This window comes from Carassius auratus, chromosome 38, assembly GCF_003368295.1.
Source record: "Carassius auratus strain Wakin chromosome 38, ASM336829v1, whole genome shotgun sequence".
Taxonomy (NCBI): Eukaryota; Metazoa; Chordata; class Actinopteri; order Cypriniformes; family Cyprinidae; genus Carassius; species Carassius auratus.
In genome coordinates this window covers 16,781,881-16,801,331 of record NC_039280.1, presented here as the reverse complement: position 1 = coordinate 16,801,331, position 19,451 = coordinate 16,781,881, and the positions used below count along the sequence as shown (strand labels likewise).

Here is a 19,451-nt window from a genome sequence, read left to right as displayed (position 1 = left end):
TACCTGTCAGTGTTTTAATGCTGTAAAGTCAGTTCTTTGTGTTCCAGAACAGGTAGATTTAGTGGCCTCATGCAAGCTAATGTGTGACCCATTTTGCTGACTACAATTCTTCTTAACTGTGCTCCAGTTCTATCTAAATCTCTTGTGCATCCAGGAACGCTGCAATAAAGAGGATTAGATCTTTCCAGCTCACTGACGGCGTGGAGTCGCTGAGTCTTAGACCAGGTTTTGACTAAGTCAGTTCCTCAAAAGTAATTGTGTTCGAACTGAAACTATAAATTGTGAACTACTGAATTATTATTTGGTGGCATAATTAACCAGAATAAACAATTATCTCTGCATATATTTCACCAACACACTATGATCTATTTGGGTGAGCAAAGGATGTTTGCCCGTTCACGTCAGGAACAATTGCTCTTTTAATCATGTTTGCCAGATCTGATTTACAAAACTAGGCCCAATATCAAAATATGCCACTTTCATAACTGAAATTGATTTTACAGTAACTGTTATGCGTAACACAGTTTAACTGAACAGAAAACCAATAGACCAGTAATAATCTTACATCCAGTACCCCTTCCTCACAAAATGTAACATCTTTGTAAATTGGCTAACGGAGCAATACAAACATTTCAGTCAAATATTATAATGCATGCTTTATGCCAAACCTGCGTCAAAAGTTGAAATATTGCCAATTATGCAAAAATTTACAAAAAAAAAAAAAAAAAAAAACTATGCAAAAAAACAATGGACTTAGCTACTACATTCGCTTGTTAACGTCTTGTCAGATTTTGCATGACCATCAGTGTAGTAGATCATGGTTAATCATCTAGGGGAAATCATTCTAATATTGTTTCTCTGTGTTTTTATCGTTAGTTGTAAACTTACCTATTCTCATACAATTAGAACATTTAAGTTTACATCTTTAATCTCATGTTTAAAGAAATTTACAGATAAAGAATGTTCGCCTTTGAAAATCTACTGTTTCTTTATTGGTCCTTTTTGCCACATTATGTGTTTTGACTAGCAAGATAGAAAATGAAATGCTGGCTGCAACTGATGAAGGGAATTTCATTTTTGCAGATTATAACTTTAGATTCTGAAGATGAAGCTTTAAATCAGGGGTGTCAAACTCTGCTTCAACACAAATACCACGTAGCTTTGAAGTAAGCCTGAAAGACTTGATTAGTTGGATCATGTGTCTTTAATTAGGGTTGAATCTAAACTATGCAGGGCTCCAGCCCTCCAGGAATTGAGTTTGACACCCCTAGTCTAAATTTTCCTAAAACTGACCCGGTTCCTTTGCCACCCGTCAAAGTTCAGAAAACTGACAGTGGTTTGTGTCATTAATCTTTTGGCTGGTCTTTGCTGCTAATCTTGGGAAGTTCAAAAACAACTTCCTGTACAAGAGGCTAGGGTTACATGTATGCTCCAGTAGTGCTTCTTTTCTGCTCCTGTGTGAGACCCACCTGTCCCAGAGCTTCACCTGGGAGGGTAAGCTGCTCTGCAAAGCTGATTAACTGCTCTTATCAGGTCAGTCACACTTTATGGACTTCAGGACTGGAGAAAATACCAGGTGTGAGGTGACGCATGTCCTGTTAGTGCTCACTAACTGTACCCAAAGTTAGACGTTTTCACCCTATTTAATTTTACTTAACTTTAATGTTAAGTAGTGCTAAATATTAATATCCAATTTAGTCCATTTCTCCTAGAATGGATGGATTAATTTTACTGAATTGAGTAGCCTATTTGTGTGGAATTATGATGAAAACAAAGTCTCAATGTAATAAATAAATTGTCTTTAAAATAAAATTAAATAAAAAAAAAATCTTGACTGGGTTTTTAATTATGTCGCGTTCTAAACCGGTTTTGTGAAATTTACCAATGTGTAACCATCGGGGTTCCCAACCTCCATTCATTTTTTCTCCAAACGGAAAGTAATGTTTTAACAAGAATTTTATTTAGTGGAATATTTTACCCCCCAAAAATAACAAATTCTGCCATCATTTTCTCACCCTCCTGTCGTTCCAAACCAATATAAGATTCTTTCTTATGTTGAACACAAAAGAAGATATTTTGAACAATTCTGAAGAACCAAACAGTTGTTGCTCCCCACTTCCTTCCATAGGGAAAGAAATACGATTTTAATAACTGTTTGATTACCAGCATTCATCAAAATATCTTTTATGTTCAACATAAGAAAGAAACTCATACAGATTTGGAACAACACGAGGGTGAGTAAATGAATTTTTCAATTTGTGGGTGGAATATCTCTTTAAAGATGCTGATATATGCATATCTTGCTATCTTGTAGAAGACCTCTGTCACTTATTAGCAGTTTTTTAAAAGTGGAATTGGTTATGTTAAATAATACAATATATAAATATTGCTGTACAGAAATTGCCCTTTGTCATGAAGAACTGCGAATTATGTAAATCGTGTCAGTCTCCCTACGCACTCAAAATATATAAATGTAACGAGGTCATTGAAAAGCATTGACTGTAGTGTGCCATTCTGCACTTCATCAAACAGAATGTTTCTAAATAATTCATGTTCCCTTATACATATTTATACAGGTTAACTAAAATATGAATGTTGAAAAAGCATTTGAGTTAATGTTGTATTTTTGTCCAAAGGTATTCTGAGGATGGGTGTTCTGAGCAGGACAAAAGCCTCATTTAGAGAAATCCATTTCCTTCTCTTCATCCAATCAGGTAAAGCTGTGTCCCGCTGGGCCACTGCTGTCCAAACATCATTCACCTGTGACCAGCTCTACAGCCACTTATTACCTTACCCTACATTCACCCCTCATATTTAAATCTTTTATATACTCTTTTAAGTATTTTAAACACCAAAGTAAATGGCAGTATATGTAGTATATAGTATATAGTATATATATATATATATATATTGCGAAAAATAACTAACACAGAATCTAATTAAACATCTTTATCTCACAAACGGAGTTTCCTACATGATCTGCTCAATCCACAAAAACTGACATTAATGCAAAGTCAAGATCGAATATACAGAAAGAGTTGCCTGTGAAAATTAAAAATTCACACAAATTATATGAAAAAAAGAGAGAAAGAAAGAATACAACTGATTGGGTTGTCTGACTTAGATTAACAAATCACACACAACTGACTAAAATCTTTTACAAGCTAGTTGTCCCACAACTGTATGTCCAACAGAGCACTGAAGTTGAAGCACAAAGCCTGTTTGTGAGGCAGATATTTAACCCGAGACCTACACACATTAATGGTGAACATGTTGAGTACAATATTCTATTGTTACAGAATAGTTTCCCCATTGTTACAGAGTTCTGCTCTCCAGTAGATCACCATCAACGTGCTTTTGAAAATCGTCAGACAACCTAAGGCCTGTTAAAGGCAGCGTTGTGTACAAAGCAAGGTGTGCCACTGTTTCCATCACTTTAAGGTCTCGGAGGTGACTGAACGTTTACAAAAACACACATTTTCCTCAGCTGCCGGTTAAAAAGCTGCCGTGTGACCCCTTCAAGAAAACTGATTTCTTACTGAAAAGTGATTTATAATAGCGCCTGCTGGCTTTATGCTGAAATGTCTTATTGTATGTGTGAGGCTGTCGGGTTAAACATCCGCTTAACCAATAAACTGGAAATATAAGGATCAAACTCTATACTGCTACAGACAGACGTGGACAAGTGAGGCTTATTTGGCCGGAATATCAGATATGGTTAGATGATAATATCAGAACATTTACAGATATATTTCTTAAAATATTAAAAAATAAACATACATTTTATTTGTATTTACATTGTAGTGTGTACATCCACATCGATTGGAATCTCCTTCAAATGTAGGTGTACTTTCATGCATTCCTTCTTCCAAAGGTGGGAGTATCCACAGACATGATGGGGACGGAGGGGGCATGGCTCTCTCAGATTTATGTTGGAGCCGCTTCTGCATCTGCCTCCTGTACCTGGTTGCCTTTAAACAGCGACGTGATCTTGGTCATGATGTCAGAAAGTGTCTCCTTCACACTCTTTTCCAGCAGCCATCCCTCACTTTCGCTCTCAGGATTCTCTGGGTCTGCCAGGGTTTCCAGTGAGGTGCTCAGGTACTGCAAACCAACAGTCACGACAGCCTGTGGCAAAACATTCAGGGTTAACTTAACTTCGTTTCACAGTTGAACTAAACATGTTTAACATATATTATTTCCGTTTGGAAGTGATTACGTCTTTGGAATATATTATGCCCACATGAGGGTTTCCTTAGGTTGATGAATGTTTAGAAATTTCTCATATGCTCAATACAGCATCATTGTTGTGTGCTTCTGATGTTTTGACCCACATGAGTTCCAGGAAATATCCAGTTTGGCAACAAGATCTTAGGATTTACACCTTCGGTTCAAGCTAAGGTTAACTCTCTTGAACTACTTTTTTTTTTTTTGCACATTTGGTGTTGTGTCCCATTATGCAATCAACAACAGTTTGCTGTGCCCATCTACTAAACTATGTATGCATTGTTAAATGGTTTCAGTGTATTTGGAGGTAGTAGTAATGTAGACAAGTTCTGTAAAGGAAAATGTAAATATGTCGAGTGCATGTTATTTGTAAACTTCTTACTTGCTTTGTCACCTATATCATGTCGTGCCATCAACGCAGTGTGTTAATCAAATCAATTAAGTAGATAATTAATCTGATTCGTTCAGACCTATTTATATTACGCTTTACGAACCAACTGACCTTATAATCTAGCGGCTCACTTTATAATCTAGCAGCACACTCGTTACCCACCAAGAGTGTAATCTAGTGAAAAAGTCAAATGTCATGAGGTAGCTGTGTTCAACTTTGGGTTCAATTCCCTCTCCCACACCCACCTGCATAATAATGAACAACAGCACAAAAGCACCAATACTGTTCATCATGCCCCCATAGTAGGACACCAGGGCCTCACGGCAGCCTCTGGTCCAGATGTTTAGATCCTCAGTGTGGTGGTCATAGCTGTAGTGAGCGGAGTTGTTGGTCAGGTGATGTTGGATACAAGGGCGAGGAGAGCCAGGGTTGCAGCAGCTGAAGGGAACGCTTTCCATCAAGTATTTGCCTTCCACGTTGCTCTGGACCCGGCTAAGAAATTGCGAAGATTGAAAGATTGAACGGTCAGGCAGATATTTGATTTATATTGACTGGGACATATTCTTTGTGGTAGCAATTAAGATTTCAAAAGTTGCAGGCTTAGAAACATAACTCAACAAATTTGTATATCCATATTAACTTCAGGACTCCATTCTGATAATAATAAGAAGACCTCTTTTAAATTAAATGGGAGGTAACAATTGAGACCAACTCTATGGGAGGCAGTAGATTGCACAATTCTATGATTGGTGTGGAAGGTAAGCTTAAAGGACTTGGGAACAGGATCCTGACATGTTATCTAATCTATGGACCCATGTGCCCCCTCTAACCCTTTCCCTCTTTATAAAACCCACCAGCCAATAATCTACTTAGGAATCTCTCAAAACAAACTCTGAAATTTGATTCCAGTTTCCAGGGGGTCTGCTGTGAGACTTTGAAAACATTGTTAGAACATTTGTTATATACTTTTTTTTGTCTTGGTTATCATAAAATTATTGCATAATAAAGTGTCTCTTGGTCAGAGTAAAATATGCATCAATTGATCTCTATCCGTTTAGGTGCCTTACTTTCTCAATCAAGCTTAAACTTCCTCAAAACCCAGTGAATATCAGGCTTCATTACCTCCTCCCAATAATGTCCAGTGACTGATGCCTTTTGAATTTGACTACATCTATGGTAACAGTTATTATTTTACACATTTTGCTATGATAATGATAGACTGAAATTCAGATGTCACGAGCCAACAGATGAAAGAGAAAATGTATATAAATGATCAAGAATCTCTTCCACATCTTATACACATTTCCACTAGTACTCAGTACTAAAGTCAGTACTCACTCTTTAACCTCATCATTGCTGAAGTCCAGGTAGCGGTTGCTAATCCACTGGATCTCAAACCAGTCCCTGTAGTTGTTGTTGCCACAGCAGCGGAACTCAATCTGGGTCATATCTAGGGTTCTCTTCATGAAGCATCGTCCTGGCGTGTCGGTATCTTTGTAGTACTTCATTCCATTCTTCAGGCCTTCAGCCAGGGCGAAATGCAGAGAGATCTGCATCAAGAAACACAGCAGAGCCGTGACAAAAAGGGCGACGCAGAAAACCACACACCCACTCATGTAGGTCTTCAACATTGGTTTCCACTTGGTGAATTTGATTGTATCAAGGGAGTCATGGCACACTTTGCCCCCAAAAGCGTTGATAACACAGGCCACGAGTCCCACCATGATGAGTAGGTTGGGCACAAAATGGCTCTCGTTGTTATCCATCATCTCGCTTCTTTTGCGTAGCTCGATCTTGAAGAAAATCCCCATGCTGAAGATGAGGATCCCAGCCATCACACAGAGCCAGTACAGGAGCCACAGTCCTTGGGCCAGCTTGACCCGCTTGGCCAAGTCAAATTTTATAGGCATCAAAGCCATTTTGTATTTATTTTTTGTTCTCTGTGATTCAATGAGTCAGAACAATATATTCAGAGTTATTCTTCTTTAGTATGATTACCTTTGTTTCAGAGGTATGATTCAAGTTGTCCTATGATTCAACTTGTCTTTCCCTTGTGGAAATTCTCGAAGACCTTGAACAGAAACGTTGTAGTCCAGAAGTTTAGTTTAGTAATCCGTCATCAAGCGTGGAATGTGCAGTAGCAAGAATTCCCCTTTCCTTATCCATTCTGACCACCCACAATTCAAGAAAGTACATGCTGTTGCCCTTTTCCTTTGAGATTTCACATAAATCCACCCAAATTGACCAGCTGGGGGGCTACGTGGCTTTTCCTGATGGTTCCTTCCCTGCAAAAGGGGGTGGCCGGCTAAGGAGCTGTGTGATTGTAGAATCAAGTTCCTCTACGTCATCCTAAAACCCACTAATCAGCGCTGATCCCATTTGCAGATGAGCTGAGGACTCTAATCCCTTATCTTACTCTGTAATTGGTTAGTTACTTTAGCATCAGTTTCCTCTTTTACTTGCTGGTATTGCCTGGCTCTGGGGTATCTCTGGGTAGTCTTCAGACTGGAAGTAACTCCAATCACGCGTTGGGGGTCTGTGATTATTATATTAGTATACTCATTACGCAAATAACACATTTAAACATGGGTAATTTCTGCCGCTTTATTTTAGAAGAACTTTTAAAACTTATAATGATCATACATTTAATCATCAAATGCACTATTATTATTATTATTTTTTAATCCACTTTGCTGAAATACTAAAAGGGGGACATTTAATTGCCACGATACTGTACTTCTGCTAAATGTAAACAAACCAAATCAATTGCAAGGTTAGAAGATTGTATCAAAGAATTTATCTGACCCTCACCTGACTGATGCGTTTATCCTAATGTTTATCCTAAATCCACACAAAGTTGTATAGGTCTCCTAAGATTTCTATCACCCAGAATTGTAATTGAAAAATCCTTATGCCTGGTCAAGCCTCTCGTATAAAATTTAAAGCTATGGACAGAAGCATCTCTTCTTCCCTTAGAGGTGGTTTTTACATGATGAACTGTGATCAAGCCACATTTTTGATGTCAGTAGTTTGCTCATTTTTAATTCTCAACAATTCATGGGAAGACTGAAGCTTCCAGTTGTAAAACCCATCCAGACCGATTTTGCCCCCATGTCAATCTGACGTACTTTATCAAAGAGCAATGAGCTCATTTGCCGTGAAGAGAAAATCAATGTTCTATGCTTGTAACTAACCCTATTTGAAGCAATCACAAGCTCTTCTAATTAGTAGTGAACTTTAAGTTCTTCGCCACTTTGCGTAAGCCTAATCAAATACCTAAACATTCTGGCTCAGCGGCAGTAAGTGACGATTAAGACTTTTGCTGGATTGACCCCAAGTCTCTTGTAGGGTCTCTTGTAAGAGCAGTTGACCTGACTTTAGGCTAAGAGCTCATTTGTTGAGTGGTAGAGTTGTCTTGCAGCTGTGTCTATAAGAGAACCCAAAGGGTGGGCATCACCACTGTAATTAGCGTGCATTGGTCACATGTGACAAGATTAGAAGTACCGTTAGTATTTGAGTGACTTACTGTCCGATCTATTTAGAGGGACACGTAGGCACTGGATGAATAGCACGCAATGTTTCTACCTCAGCAACTGAAATGTTGGAGTAGCTTGTTATATTGAGGCTTAAGGGTGCATGTGTATTCCTGTTTGTAGGTGAGCCGGGGAGACTCTTTTGGTTGTCTGATGTTAATCTGAGGCATTCTGAACTCAACATATATGCCATGAGCAGCATAAACGGTTTTCCTTTTTGTGATGACCTCTTGTATAGTGGGCAAATTCCAATGGAGGTGAACATTATTATGCCCTACTCGCACTGAAAGGCAGAACCCATGAAGTGGGCACCTTGGAGGAAGCAGGGCACTTGCGTGTCAGTGTAGCCATTTGGATCGCCCTTGGCAAAGGCAGCAATGAAAGACAACATAATTCCCTCACTATCCTCACCTGAAATGTTACCATGACAATGCAGAGGGGCTTTAATCACCGCATGAGTTGTTTTAACAATGGGAGTTCATTTTTATTATACTGTTAAAGGGATAAATATGAATACAAATAGTACCCCCTTCCAAAAGTGCCTTTCAAATGTGTAAAACAACCTTTTCTTTTAAACTGTACATTGCTGTAATTTCTTATATATACTAGAGAGAGTACTACAGTATATAGTTGTAATGACTGATGATATGAGAGGTTCATATTCAAAGCTCTTAAAGTTTCTCTCACAACTTTTTCAGTGGCCCAGGTTCTAGAAACTTCTCCATTTGTTGTTTCACAGAGATTATAACAAAACAGCATTTTGATTGACTATTGTAATGATAGTAATTAGCCCTTTTACAGGTCCTTCTAAAAAAATTAGCATATTGTGACAAAAGTTCATTATTTTCCATAATCTAATGATAAAAATTTAACTTTCATATATTTTAGATTCATTGCACACCAACTGAAATATTTCAGGTCTTTTATTGTTTTAATACTGATGATTTTGGCATACAGCTCATGAAAACCCAAAATTCCTATCTCAAAAAATTAGCATATCTAGAAAAGGTTCTCTAAACAAGCTATTAACCTAATCATCTGAATCAACTAATTAACTCTAAACACCTGCAAAAGATTCCTGAGGCTTTAAAAACTCCCAGCCTGGTTCATTACTCAAAAACACAATCATGGGTAAGACTGCCGACCTGACTGCTTTCCAGAAGGCCATCATTGACACCCTCAAGCGAGAGGATAAGACACAGAAAGACATTTCTGAACAAACAGGCTGTTCCCAGAGTGCTGTATCAAGGCACCTCAGTGGGAAGTCCGTGGGAAGGAAAAAGTGCTTCACAACGAGAAGAGGTGACCGGACCCTGAGGAAGATTGTGGAGAAGGACTGATTCCAGACCTTGGGGGACCTGCGGAAGCAGTGGACTGAGTCTGGAGTAGAAACGTCCAGAGCCACCGTGCACAGGCGTGTGCAGGAAATGGGCTACAGAGAAGCAGCACTGGACTGTTGCTCAGTGGGTCCAAAGTACTTTTTTCGGATGAAAGCAAATTTTGCATGTCATTCAGAAATCATGGTGCCAGAGTCTGGAGGAAGACTGGGGAGAAGGAAATGCCAAAATGCCTGAAGTCCAGTGTCAAGTACCCACAGTCAGTGATGGTCTGGGGTGCCATGTCAGCTGCTGGTGTTGGTCCACTGTGTTTTATCAAGGGCAGGTTCAATGCAGCTAGTTATCAGGAGATTTTGGAGCACTTCATGCTTCCATCTGCTGAAAAGCTTTATGGAGATAAGGATTTCGTTTTTCAGCACGACCTGGCACCTGCTCACAGTGCCAAAACCACTGGTAAATGGTTTACTGACCATGGTATTACTGTGCTCAATTGGCCTGCCAACCCTCCTGACCTGAACCCCTTAGAGAATCTGCAGGATATTGTGAAGATAAAGTTGAGAGACGCAACACTCTGGATGAGCTTAAGGCCGCTATCGAAGCATCCTGGGCCTCCATAACACCTCAGCAGTGCCACAGGCTGATTGCCTCCATGCCACGCCGCATTGAAGCAGTCATTTCTGCAAAAGGATTCCCAAACCAAGTATTGAGTGCATAACTGAACATAATTATTTGAAGGTTGACTTTTTTGTATTAAAAAAACACTTTTCTTTTATTGGTCGGATGAAATATGCTAATTTTTTGAGATAGGAATTTTGGGTTTTCATGAGCTGTATGCCAAAATCATCAGTATTAAAACAATAAAAGACCTGAAATATTTCAGTTGGTGTTCAATGAATCTAAAATATATGAAAGTTAAATTTTTATCATTACATTATGGAAAATAAATAACTTTTATCGCTATATGCTAACTTTTTGAGAAGGACCTGTATTTGGCCATCAATTTTCCAAAAAAAGTGAAATTAAGTCCTTAGTTTCTTGAAAATTGTAAATGATGCTTTAATGCTTTAATAACATCGCTGATTTCAGTAGCAAAAATGCTTGTAGTGTTGGTAAATTACTTGCAGAATGTGAATCAGTTCAGACTGTCAATTTCTGTAAATGGATTAAAAACTCTGTTATAAAATATGAAAACTTAACATATGAAGAAATACAAGTTTGGGCATTTGAGTAGTTTTGAGCTGTGTCTCTTCCTGAGAGAGGAGCACATGACTCCACTCTTCCTCGCAGGACACCGTTCTTTCTCAGATAAATAAACAGGGCCTGTCAGTTTGTCTGTGGACAATTAGCTGCGGAGTTCAGATTCACGCTCACTTCAAAGGGCTGCAGCTTCATTTTTCCTGCTATTGTGTTTCATTTAGATATTTTTCTTTTAACAAGGGCCACATGTTGCTCTGGATTGCTATCCAGAAGATAATGCTGAGAGCTAAGAACAGACTGCATAATCTGTTTACTCATAATCTTATTGCACTGAAAGCCCTTTTTATGCATGAAGGCAACACCGCTTGCTTTCATGAGCTTTCAAATATTTCTCTGCCAGCCCACACTGCCTATTATTCTTACACATGATAAATAAATAGATAGATAGATAGATAGATAGATAGATAGATAGATAGTACATTAGAGATATAGATGGTCTGTGTCTGTAACTTTATGACAGAGAGTGAAAAAGTGGGAGGTAATGATGAACAGACAGAGGAAGCTGAAGAGAAGGATTGGTGACACATGCACATTGTGCCCTGGACGTGGAGCGGTGGGGTGGGGGTAGTGGGGGCATTACAAGAATTTCATAACAAGCACAAGGGCATTAATATGTCAGGGGTTCATTGGAAGCAGATGTGTGATTTATTTTTACAGGCTGGTAGTTTGGGTTGTTGTAACAGGCATTGAAGCTATTCTTGCAGCCCCTTTCCTCGCTCACCTCGTCTTCCTCTGCTATAAACCCACAGCCTATCGCTGTATATTGCTTGTTTTTCTCTCATACTGAAATCTGCTACTGTGTTTGCTGTCCTGTGTATATTTACGTTACATATTAAATACACTCCAACCACATGTTTTGGTACACAATAGTTTATAATGTTTCACATAGCATTTCAAATTAATCAAAACTATGCAAACAATGGATTATGGTAATAATGGACTATATATAGCTTTAATAACATTATATTTGCTTATAAAACTAAAAGATCTTAAAAAATAAAAAATAATATATATATATATATATATATATATATATATATATATATATATATATATATATATATATATATATATATATATATATATATATATATTATATATATAAATTTGTTCTTCTCTTCTGTTTTTTTTTTTTTTTTTTTTTTTTTTTTTAGTTTCACATTTTTCATGTCCACTAGATGGCGACTGTGACATTGAAATGTATGTGCATTTTAACATTTTAACCTTCCAGACTCTTTAAAGGTTCATTTTTATGACCTTCAAAAGAAAAGCAACTTTCGTTGAAGGTGTACAATAGATTCTTTGATAGATATTACACTGAAAGAGAAATATATAAGGAGTTAAAAAGGCATCTGTGTTCTAGATGGACATCCAGCCCTCAGTCCTTCCCCCAGACTGGCTGACACATGTGAAAGACTGGAGCGTTTAGAGTGACAGTCTGATGGGAGGAAACGGATCATTATTTAATCAATAGAATTGCATCAATTTGGGGAAAATTTGTGTCCAGTGAAAACAAACGAACAGCCAGTCCAGCAAAGAGGCAGATTTTTCTTTAGCGTGACTCAGAGCGTACATGTGAGAAGGGTTTCTCAGGGTGTGTATCTGTGCCTGTGAATATCTTTGCAGTGTCCAAACATGGCTGCCGCTCGGGTACATATTGAATCGTCACTCTGGCCTGTCAATCTGTTTCAAGGTCTACCTGCTCATTCCTGTCGTGACCCCTGCTTGTAAATATCCAGCGGGTCGTCGAGTTGATGTCAGCGTGAGTGACATTAAGTTAACCCTAGAAGGTTAAGAGGTTGTGTGGGGGGGTGGACATTACCAATTGTGACTAAGAATGTGACTTCTGTAGAAAACATCTCATAGGCAGAAAATTTCAAAACAACTGACCCTTTAATGGTTTTCTTTTTTATTTTTATTTTTATTTTTTTGCTGTACGATGGAAATGTTCCAGTGGCCCAAAATCTAACAATATAACAAAATCTACACAACACAACAAAACAAGCCACAACACAACAAAATCTTGACTACACATTTAAATCTACGGAAACAAGCCGCAACGCAATAAAATCGGCACAACACAAAGAAAACAAGCCGCAACACAACGAAATCTTCACAACACAATGGAATCAAGTCGCAACACGACTAATTTAGCACAACTGTAATATATTCATGGTTTGGGTAACATTTGACACCTAACCCTAACACCTAGACTCTTTTAAATAAATATATATATAATATACCTTTAACATCCATGGAACCTTTCCATTTCACAAAAGGATAATTAAAATGTTCTTTTAAAGTTGGTTATTTTAAGAATTGCTCACTGAAAGGTTCTTTTTGGAACCCAGAATGGTTTTTCTATGACATAACTGCAAAAAAGAGACCTTTTGGAACCTTGATTTTTACAGTTGCCTTTTAAAACAATTTTAAACATTTGTAGAACATTGGAAAAAGCAAAATTCTGAAATGCCATAAGTTGTAATACACATTTCTGAGAATGTGTGAACATTCCAGTGAACAAAGATGAGCCAAGAATAAGTTGATTCAAGGAAAGGGTGAAGAAATGTCATTGGAGAACACCTCTCACCTTGTTTCTGACAATGAACTGCTCAAATAGGCGGCAAAAAGTGCTGTGTGAAGCCGAGCCCCGTCAGGCAGTTTTATGTCAGGGGTGGAATAAAGCTGTTAATGGGCCCAGCACTTTACTGTCTATCACTCTCGACCCAGCTATTGGGGGCCTGCCACAGCAAACATTCTCAACACACCTCATAGATACTAGGATATGGTCACGTAAATCTAGTGAAACTTGTGAAAACTCTCTCCTATAAATTCACATTCCAAGAATTAAGGATGCACAGATACAAGAGAATCAGTTTATATGATGAAAGCGCTCCTTGTAAGATGGATTAAATGTTTCTACACAAGGTCAGAGCACATTCCTCGTGCCTTCCTGATCAGAGACAGAGTGACTCACTGTAGCCTCCTGCTGTTCCCATACAGCTGCAACAACATATAGAACAGATTTTAATACCATCCATGACACTCACAAACGCGTCTTTGTAGGATCACTCAGTGGATTGTTGGCTGTCTGGAAGGAGTGCAGAAAGCATGAATGAAGAGCAGGAGACAGAAACGCTTGAGAAACCTACAGGTAATTTATTTTGCTTAAAGAAAATTAAGCCTATTTTAGGATCTTTTAAGAATTACTATTATTACTTTTTATTATTATTATTATTATTTTTGTATGTGTGTGAGTTTGAGTTTGAGACTTTCATTATTCTCAGTATTAATTATAATTAATTGAATTATAATTGAATTATAATTGCTGTATTACTGTGTGTGTGTACGTATATATTTTTATTATTATTATTTTATTTTTTTTAGCAAAAATTTTAAAAGGCAGTACACAATATTATCACAATATTTAAACGGATAGTTCACCCTAAAAATGAAAATTCTGTAATTACTCACCCTCATGTCTTTCCAAACCTGTAAGACCTCCATTCATCTTTGAAACCCAAATTAAGGTATTTTTGATGAAATCTGAGAGCTTTCTGACCCTCCATAGAAAGCAAAGGTATCGTGGTGGTATTCAATAATGGCGGACGACTGTCCCGGCAGAAAATAAATTGTCGAAAATATAGTCATTATTTTTATTTTCTTCGAGCACAAAGTATTCTTGTAGCTTTATAAAATTACAGTTGAACCACTGATGTCACATGGACTATTTTAATGATGTCCTTAGTATGTTTCTGTGCCTTGACCATGGTAGTTCCCTTGCTGTCTATGCAGGGTCAGAAAGCTCTCGGATTTAAACAAAAATGTTTTCATTTGTGTTCCAAAGATGAACAAAGGTCTTACGGGTTTGAAGCAACATGAGTAAGTGTGGGTTAAATCTATATTTTTGGGCATTAATGTTGATCCAAGAACATGTCTTACTTTGCAAAATCACATCCTCCAAAAAATCACCTTGAAAGTTTTTGCTTAAAAGTCATGTCAAAGCGGCTGAGAAAGTTCAGTCTATCAAAAATCTAGCATTAGATCTGGTCTCTTATATTGGTATTTTGTTATCCATATGATATGGATGCTAGCAATGCAGTATATGGTAGAATGTCCAACATGTTCTCTAAGACTGGCTGGGAAAAGGCTTGAACGAAAATGGAGAATAACAGAAGAAGACATCAGTCCTAAAATATTAGAGAGAAAAAAAAACATGGAAAGCAGTCTGTTTTAGCCTCCAGACTCCTTATCTTGAGCTGAAAGGAGACCTGACTGTTGCACTTGAGTGCCTTCCAAGAGATTTGTTACATTCTGAGTTACACTCCTGCTTTGAGAATATATCCTCTCAATTGCCAGAAGGGGCCTTGGAAGGGGAGCCACCTTTGGGCCTCAGATTATATTCTTTGTCTCCGTTCCAAGATTCCGTGTGCAGCCAAACGAGACTTGAAGGAGATGCAGAGGAGCAGAGATGAGACAAGAAATAGATTGTGGACTGAAATGATGAGAGCAGGCACTGAACACTTCCCTCAAGAGAAACCAAATGAGAGCGAGCACTCTACAGCTGAATGTCTGGCCTCGAGCGAAGGTGAAAATGAGCAGCAATAAATCTGACAGACTTTATCTGAGAAGAGACCTAAACCTGTTGTGCGTGCTTTGGCCTGGTTTTACTTGGGCAGGAAACAACATGGCCGCTCTTGATCTTTGGCTTTGCACCTTTGACCCCAATGAATCACAAAGCTAAAAATGGCGTCTCTACAACAAGCAGGGCGTTGAACTGCGTGGAATAACAGAGTATGATATATTCATAAAATTGTTCTCAGGATATGTTTTTTTTTTTCTCCTGTTTTAATCCAATAAAGATGTACTGTATGGTGTATGAGGCCAAGTTCTGCTCTGCATATTTTTGATAAATCATTCCCACCAAATCATCCTTCCGAATTGTCTCCCCTGGCTGATCCTAACATTTCACACACACACACACACACACATATTTGGATTGTGGAGCCCTACAGACCTGCTCAGCCAACTCGACCCGCTCAAAACGGTGTGTGCGAGGATTCAGCACATTGTTTAATAAAGGGAAAAAAGGCTTCATTGTGACAGCAGGAGCACGGGGCGCTTTCTGATGATGCGTTCACTCCCCCGGGCTGACCTCTGCTCTTTATTAAGCTCTAATGAGCAGCAGGGCTGAGCGGTCTTATCTCAGACCTGTCACACATGCACAAGGCAGGGGTCGGGAATAACTAAGTGAAAGTAGTAAACTGTTTTTCAGTTGTGCAGGCAGTAGCTCAGGTCCGCTTTGTTGCACAGTAGATTTAGTCTGTGTTTCAGAAATGCACATTTACATATGCACTAGCATATTTTAGATTGTAGTAGGTTATCCAGGTGTTCCATGTATTCAGAAAATTTTGCATGTGTTACAAAGTAGACATACTATTTTATTTTTTTATGTTTACTTGAATTTGGTTTAAATATGCAGATTAGTCACTATCTAATTAAATGTGCACTAATGTGCATGCATTTGAGCATAAACTCATCACTGGACAAAGCCAGGTTCAAAATCTTTTTTTTTTTTGTTGTTGACATTTTTGATTCAAAGGTTGGATTGGAATAAAACTGAATTATAAGTGGTTCTGATGTGGAGATTTCTGGCTTAGTGCGGGAGAAAAAAAATCACATTTTAAGAAAATAATTTTTAAAGATATGCATTGTAACTAAAATCTATAGACTAATAATTCAAATAAATGTGATGTTTGTCTTTAAAATTTGAGCAAATCAAGTTGTCTGTTAAAAGAAAATTCAGAGATTCATAAGTTTGTACTTCTTTTGGAAAGACACAGAACAGTCATTTAAGTCTAATCCAATCACATTTTCATAATAGTTTAAATACAGGAAAATCAGCAGGCGTCCACCCTAGACAGCTTTTTGTTTCTATTCTTGAAATACATCTTAATTGAAAAATCTGTCAAACTGGGCTCAGAAGATATTACCTTGAAAGAAGTATTACAAGCATTCCGAGTATAATGTCTTATCAAAAGAGGCTTTATTAGGCTGTCAATCAAGCACTCAGCTGATACAGTGTCCTGCTGTAGAGCCGATCTTTATCTCAGTGCATGTCAGTCAGAAATCTCCTTTCTATAAGGACTGAGATTCAATTAGACTGATTTTGTGGACCACATCAACTGATTCATTGTAAAATGATTCATGTGAAATTTGTTCACAAATAAGAAAAGCTGCTTCTCTTTTAAATATGGCTCCTAGAGATAGTACGTATGTTCATGACTACTTCAATTTTAGTTTGTGCTTCTCTTAGCCATTAGATGGCTTCAGAAGACTTGGTAAACAGAGCTCAAGTCATATAGATGTCTTTTATGATATTTTGATGGTGATTTTACATGTAAGGATTTTGAATTAGTTTATCGTCATTGTATTAAAATGTCTCACTTTGTGTTCCTAGAAAGACAGTAAGTCATACAGTTTCAAACAACATTAAGATAAGTGAAAAAGTGGAATTTTCATTTTTGGATATTCAGTAATTGGTATTTAGTTGAAGGCGCTGTAATGCAGTAAATGACAGCATGCATTTGAAACAGTCCAAATTCTAAATTCTGGAGAGAGTTGTTTCTCCCACCCCGCCTTAGATTCATCACTCTCGTGGGTTGCCAGATTGAGGACCTGAAACAGGAAGAAAGCACAACTGACAATAAAAGGTGATGAGCCTTAAAGCGGACATCAGATGCCAATATTCCACAAGTTGGTATGATGCTAATGATAGTGTAAAACAACACCCTTTTTACATTGTTAAAACCAGTATGATCAGTTTCGGTGCATGTCCCTGTAAATGCTAATGAGCTCTGCTCACCCCGCCCCTCTCTTCAGTGGGGTAACTAGCAGTCCTTTGAGAGACTGTAAACTTTAGCCCCATTTGTAAACTAGCACATTATTAAGATTTGCAAAGATTCATTAAAAGAAAAAAAAAAAACTTACACTGCAAAACTACACACTGCCAACACACATTGATGTTTAGACACTATGTAAAAGTGAATTTAGCATCTAATGTCCCCTTTAAACTTAAGTTGATGAGTTTATATAGCTTTTTAATATGCCTGAGGTCTAAAGATTTTTAAATGGATGCTGAGGCAGAGAATCTGTCGGGTAGAATCTGTCATTTCTTTCTGACCCAGTTAATTCTTTGGCTTCTGTGGCTGCAATACCCTGTGTTGTCCAGCAACTGGAAACCCAGGGTGGTAAAATATTATTGGCTAAATTGCAGTAGGCGGAATCACATGGACAAAAGCATATTCTTACATGGAAAGCACATTTCAAAGTTGAATAAATATCAGCAAACATGTTTTTTTTTTATGTTTTAATACAGTCAAACAGTCACATACAGCACCATTTTAAGTTCTGAATGAAACACATCCCTGGACCTCAGTAGTAACTTGCTCTCCTGGCATGTTTTTTTTTTTTTTTTTTTTTTTCACATTTTTTGTAATCCGTCAGACTGAACAGAGATCAGCAGGGCAGTAAGACCCTCCATCTGTGGGCAGCTGTGTCCTCCTGTCTCTCCTCCAACTGCGGGCTCTGTCTTTAATAAGGGATAATGGTTCATCGGGCACCGTTTCCTACAGGCAGGCTTAAAAGCCATTTTCTCCTTATTACATGCATGATTTTAACTGATCCCAGAAAAGTAAACAAGTGTGGTCCCAGCGGAGTGCTCCCAATTGAACTGCACTGGGACCAGCCGGAGGGGGTGGGGTAAGGGACTACAGGATAACAATGCTCTCTTTTGTTGTGGAAGGTGAGTGAGAACAAGTCTACGGGTACACACACACATTTAGCAATGCATCCAATTTTCTCTTTAGCACAGTTTATAAATGAACATATAAACTGAGATGCTTCATTTGTGCTGGGTATTACTGCATCGAAGGCAGTGTACCCACACATAAACGTGTTTCTTTGCACTAGATCTCTTGACTCAGTGGAAAATTCATCTTTGGATCCCACATCCAACGCGCATCATCAGCAATATTTAGAGAGCAATGAAAATGACTGAAGTGAGGTTTTAAAGGCCAGGCAGGCTGTCTGTCTTGAAACGAATGAGGAGAAAAGACGTTCGGCGTGAGCACTTCTGCTTTTATTCTGTTGAATTTGGACATGAGCGGCTGCATTAGATCATCAGCAGATGTCATCTGCCAAGAAAAATGGGAACAGAAAAATGAAGTGGGGGAGAGAGAGTGAGGAAAATAGAAAGACAGAAAGCTGGAAGGTCACTGTCTGGAGAGGAAGTGGAGATAATGGCGAGACTCGGAGGAAAGATGAACGCTAGAATATGCTGGAGTGTGGATATTTACGTGATAGCCTCACAAATTTTGAATCATAGCATGAAGTCAAGAAAGTATATTTAGGAAAATGGAGACCATCTCACCATCATCCTACTACTGATGCCTTGACTGTTTTTTTTTTACTATTTAATTTTTTATTATTATTTGAGAAGTTCTTAAATAACCAGTAAATTACTGTAATGATAGACAGGCGGTTGACCGTTATCACAGCATTTTCAGTGTCTCACGCTCAAGAGTTGCTCAAGCCTTTTTTTTTTCATTGTGTTCTGTGATTATCCCCATGCATCTGTCACCCAAAAGTAAAACAAATATATATATATATATATATATATATATATATATATATATATATATATAT

At 38.0% G+C, this 19,451-nt stretch overlaps 1 protein-coding gene and 2 long non-coding RNA genes across 3 annotated transcripts; 2 read left to right on the top strand and 1 right to left on the bottom strand.

Annotated features, from left to right (window-relative positions):
• The first annotated feature begins 1,264 nt into the window (after window positions 1-1,264).
• LOC113057243 (uncharacterized) lies at window positions 1,265-3,950 on the top strand. The gene is made up of 3 exons (XR_003277787.1): window positions 1,265-1,533; window positions 2,637-2,714; window positions 3,875-3,950. It is a non-coding gene; the product is annotated as an uncharacterized LOC113057243 (long non-coding RNA).
• Window positions 2,974-6,924, bottom strand: LOC113057241 (peripherin-2-like). Its single transcript, XM_026224484.1, has 3 exons — window positions 5,957-6,924; window positions 4,864-5,110; window positions 2,974-4,128 (listed from the first exon to the last, which is right to left on the bottom strand). The coding sequence occupies exons 1-3, from the start codon at window positions 6,535-6,537 to the stop codon at window positions 3,928-3,930; spliced, it is 1,029 nt and encodes a 342-aa protein (XP_026080269.1). The 5' UTR covers window positions 6,538-6,924; the 3' UTR covers window positions 2,974-3,927.
• LOC113057242 (uncharacterized) lies at window positions 4,018-16,039 on the top strand. The gene is made up of 3 exons (XR_003277786.1): window positions 4,018-4,101; window positions 13,812-13,899; window positions 15,168-16,039. It is a non-coding gene; the product is annotated as an uncharacterized LOC113057242 (long non-coding RNA).
• The last annotated feature ends 3,412 nt before the right edge of the window (window positions 16,040-19,451 follow it).